Below are 3,890 nucleotides of genomic sequence, written 5' to 3' on the forward strand. Positions count from 1 at the left end.
CATTTTGAATTAAATGGAATTGGATTAAGTGTGTAAAAAAAAAAAAAAAAAAAAAAACCCTACAATTGTAACAATAAACAACCACAACAGCAGTCACCTGGAACATGATCCTTGTTGTATTTAATTTGTAGTTCATGGGAACCCTCTTCTTTTGGATCATACTTCAAACTGATGGTTCCATCATGGTTGTCAATAACAACTGGCTTATCAAACTTTCCAGATGGCATGATTACTTCCGCTATAGAAAAAATGTAATAACTGAAAAATATTGCAATTTTTAAAATCATTACTTATTCAGATTTTTTGTTATAAATTTTTAGAAGTCTCTGCATATCTTACTCTTAGACATATAGAAATATTTTACTTCAGAAGTACAAATTTTCTTGTTCCATATCTTTATTATTAGAAGTATAAACATCTTTACTCCGTTAGTTGGTTATTAGAAGTACTTATTTTATTCCATGTCCTAATTATTAGAGGTGAATATACATACTGTCCTTTTATTATTACAATTTCAGGTATTTAACTGTATAATGCATTTACACGTGCTGGTATTCAAAATATATTTCATTCTATATCAGCAAATTGTGCTCGACTTACCTGTCAGTCCTTCACAGGCAGGTACAGGAATAGTATTAAATTCTAAGGGTAGAAACTGACTTCTCGGGACGCTATCAAAACTATCAACAAATTTCCTCTCTTGGATCTCCTCTGAGACAACCTGCAGTAAAAAGTTACACTGGTAAGTGATTAGTTATTACACTTAAGTGTATAGTCATTTGATAAAATAAAATAAAAAAGTAATGTTACGTCTCTGGTCGTTTGTTAATTTCCAGTATAAATTCTTCTCAGAGAACTTCAGCAATACAAGTCCTTTCTTAAATAAAACTAGTTTATTCTTTCTCAATAAAACTTTGCAATACACACAATTTCCACAGTCAATACATTTGCAATCTCGAAACAAAACACACACTTTATATTACCATCACTTTGACTTAAACACACACTATAATTCACAACGATTCACAACTTTACTTACAGTCACTACCACTCGCTTGACTCAATTATCTGTCTCTATATCTGTCTATCTGCAATCATATCTCTGCTTTATTTGCTGGGCTTATATACTAAAAAAGAGGGCACCTAGAAAAGACTAGAGTTGCCAGGAAAAGTCAAGATTCTTTGAGAATCTCATGACGTGTTACCAGCGTCACGTGACTTCCGCTGTCATAACAGTAACTATCAATAAAGTTCCTTTCATGGATTTCTTCCGAGATAACCTGCAGCGTAAAGTTAAACTGGCAAGTGATTGTTATTATGTCAGCATTATTTTTATTTTATTAGATGACTATACCCTCGAGTGTAATAACTAAAGTAAGGAGTTTAAATTCAAATGTTCTGCACGTTAACAAAATAAGGTTTAAATATTTTTTAAGTTAATAAAGTAAGGAACTTGAGCTCAAATGCAAGTTTAAAAGTATGGAATTTAAACAAATGTTTTGATGGTTAAAAAAGTAAGGAACTTTGTTAATTAAGCAAAACATTTGAGCTAAAGTAAGGAACTTGAATTCAAATGGTTTTGAAGGTTTAAAAATATAAAGTTTTTTCAGTTAATTGTGTGAAGAGCGTGGAATCCAGGTCATACACTTTACTTTTCTATGAGTTATATAACTATATTTATTGATATTTTTAAGATTTCAATGTTATTCTTGAAGTCAACTGTTACCCATCTGCAACATGATCTTACAAACAAAAGTAATGTTGACTGTAAGGACACCTAACTAAAAGAATCTTCTGGCCAATTAATTTATGACATGTAATTTTAGTCACTATGTTTATATAGGATCCTGTTCATTAATTTTATAAGCCTACTATTTGGTTTTTATTTATAGAGGTAGTTTTTAATAATGAGAATTATTACACCTTAAAGCATTTGTCATTTTTGATGGTATTTGTATTAACAGGGGCCTTTTAGGCCATACTGACTGGTTCGAATAATGTCTGACCCAAGATACAAATGAGATGATAAAGCAATTGTTGGCCAGTCTTCTTACACTGGCATATTTTGGTATTCAATGTACCATAATAACTGGCATATCTTAATATTCAAAGTAATATAATGACTAGCATATCTATGTATTTAATATGCTATAAAAACTAGCACATCTATGTATTTAATATACTATAATAACTGGTATATTTAGATATTTAATATACTATAATAACTAGCACATCTATGTATTTAATATACTATAATAACTGGTATATTTAGATATTTAATATACTATAATAACTGGCATATCCTGGTATTCAAGACATTAAAACAACTGACACATTTCAATATTCCACAGAAAAAAACTGGCATATCTAGATATTGAATATACAATATTTTGGATATCAGAACAACTGGATATTCCACAAACTATAATATGTAGCATATCTGGGTATTCCATACACAAGAACAGCTACATATCTGGGTATTCCACAAACTATAATAATTGGCATATCTAGGAATTACACAGAATATAATTACTAACATTATTTATAAACAAGTATTTCATGGATCAGAACAACTAGCATATCCAAGTATTCCACAAGCTATAATATCTTGAATATTTGGGTATTTTCTAGGCAGCAAAAAGTGCAAATCTAAATATTCCAGGTATTAGAACAACTGTCATGTCTCTATATTTCATGGGCAAAAACAAATGGTATATTTAGTTATGGCATGGCTGGGTATTCCACAAAATAAAATAACTGGAATGTTAGGGTATTTCACAGAAAATACCAGCTGTATATAAAGACATTTTACATACTAGGACAACTGGCATGGCTGGATATTCCACAAACTATAATAACTGGGATTTCAAGATTTCAACATATTCCACAGATAAGAACAACTGTATATAAAAGACATTCGACAGACCAGAACAACTGGCATGGCTGAATATAGTATACAAAAATTGGGGTGTCTGTGTATTCTACAGAAAAGAACAGCAGCGTACATAGACATTCCACAGAAAATAACAACTGACATGGCTGAGTATTCTACGGACTATAATAACTGAGATGTGAAGTTATTCCACAGAAAATAACAACTGTACGTAAAAGATATACTGAAAACCTTAAGAACTGGAAAGTTTCAATATTTCAAAGATCAGACAAATAACTTATCTGAGTATTCCATAGACTTGAAGAACTGGTAGATCCTTATATTCTAAAGACCAGACAAATAGTTTATCTGGGTATTACAAATACATTAAGAACTGAGAAGTCTGGATATTCTCAAGACCAGACAAATAGTTTTTCTTGATATTTGAATGACCAAATTACTAGTTTATTTAACTATTCCAAAGGCAAAACAGCTAGTTTATCTGGCTATTCTGAAGATAAAAAAAAACAAACTAGATATACTCCACAGACTAAGTAACTAAGTAGTATTCTGAATACAAGACAATTAGTTTGTCTGTGTATTACCACGAAAAATTACATTTCATATGTAAAATAGTAAAAACTGATGCTCTGTTAATAATCTTTAAACTAGCTGGCACAAAACACAACATGAACCCAGGAAAACTCGATAATTCACAGAAAAAGCATAATCAGAACAAAGTTCTAAATCAATTAAGGTGAGGGCTCTTGACTTAATTTCTTAGTAAATATTTTTCTATGAAATACGAAAAAGTTATTTGAAATTATAAAGGTATTATATAAACTTTAGAATAAATAAAGCAAAACATGCCTAAAGTAAACATGGATTATAAAAGAAAGGAAATGCATAGTCATCTCCATTTTACCAAAAGTTAACCTGAAATTTTCATGATGAATTTATTTATAAAAGTATTTATGGTTACAATATGTTATTCTTCAAAGCCCTAAACCTCTAAACG

General features: G+C 30.1%; 1 protein-coding gene across 1 annotated transcript in view; it reads right to left on the bottom strand.

Annotated features, from left to right (window-relative positions):
• Positions 1-3,890, bottom strand: part of LOC106478593 (filamin-A-like) — a 129,916-nt gene that overhangs the window by 23,896 nt on the left and 102,130 nt on the right. The window contains 2 exon segments of the mRNA XM_022382204.1: positions 98-238; positions 601-721. Of these exon segments, the coding sequence (XP_022237912.1) occupies positions 98-238; positions 601-721 (262 nt within the window).

Source organism: Limulus polyphemus, unplaced genomic scaffold (genome assembly GCF_000517525.1).
Source record: "Limulus polyphemus unplaced genomic scaffold, Limulus_polyphemus-2.1.2 Scaffold230, whole genome shotgun sequence".
Classification (NCBI taxonomy): Eukaryota; Metazoa; Arthropoda; class Merostomata; order Xiphosura; family Limulidae; genus Limulus; species Limulus polyphemus.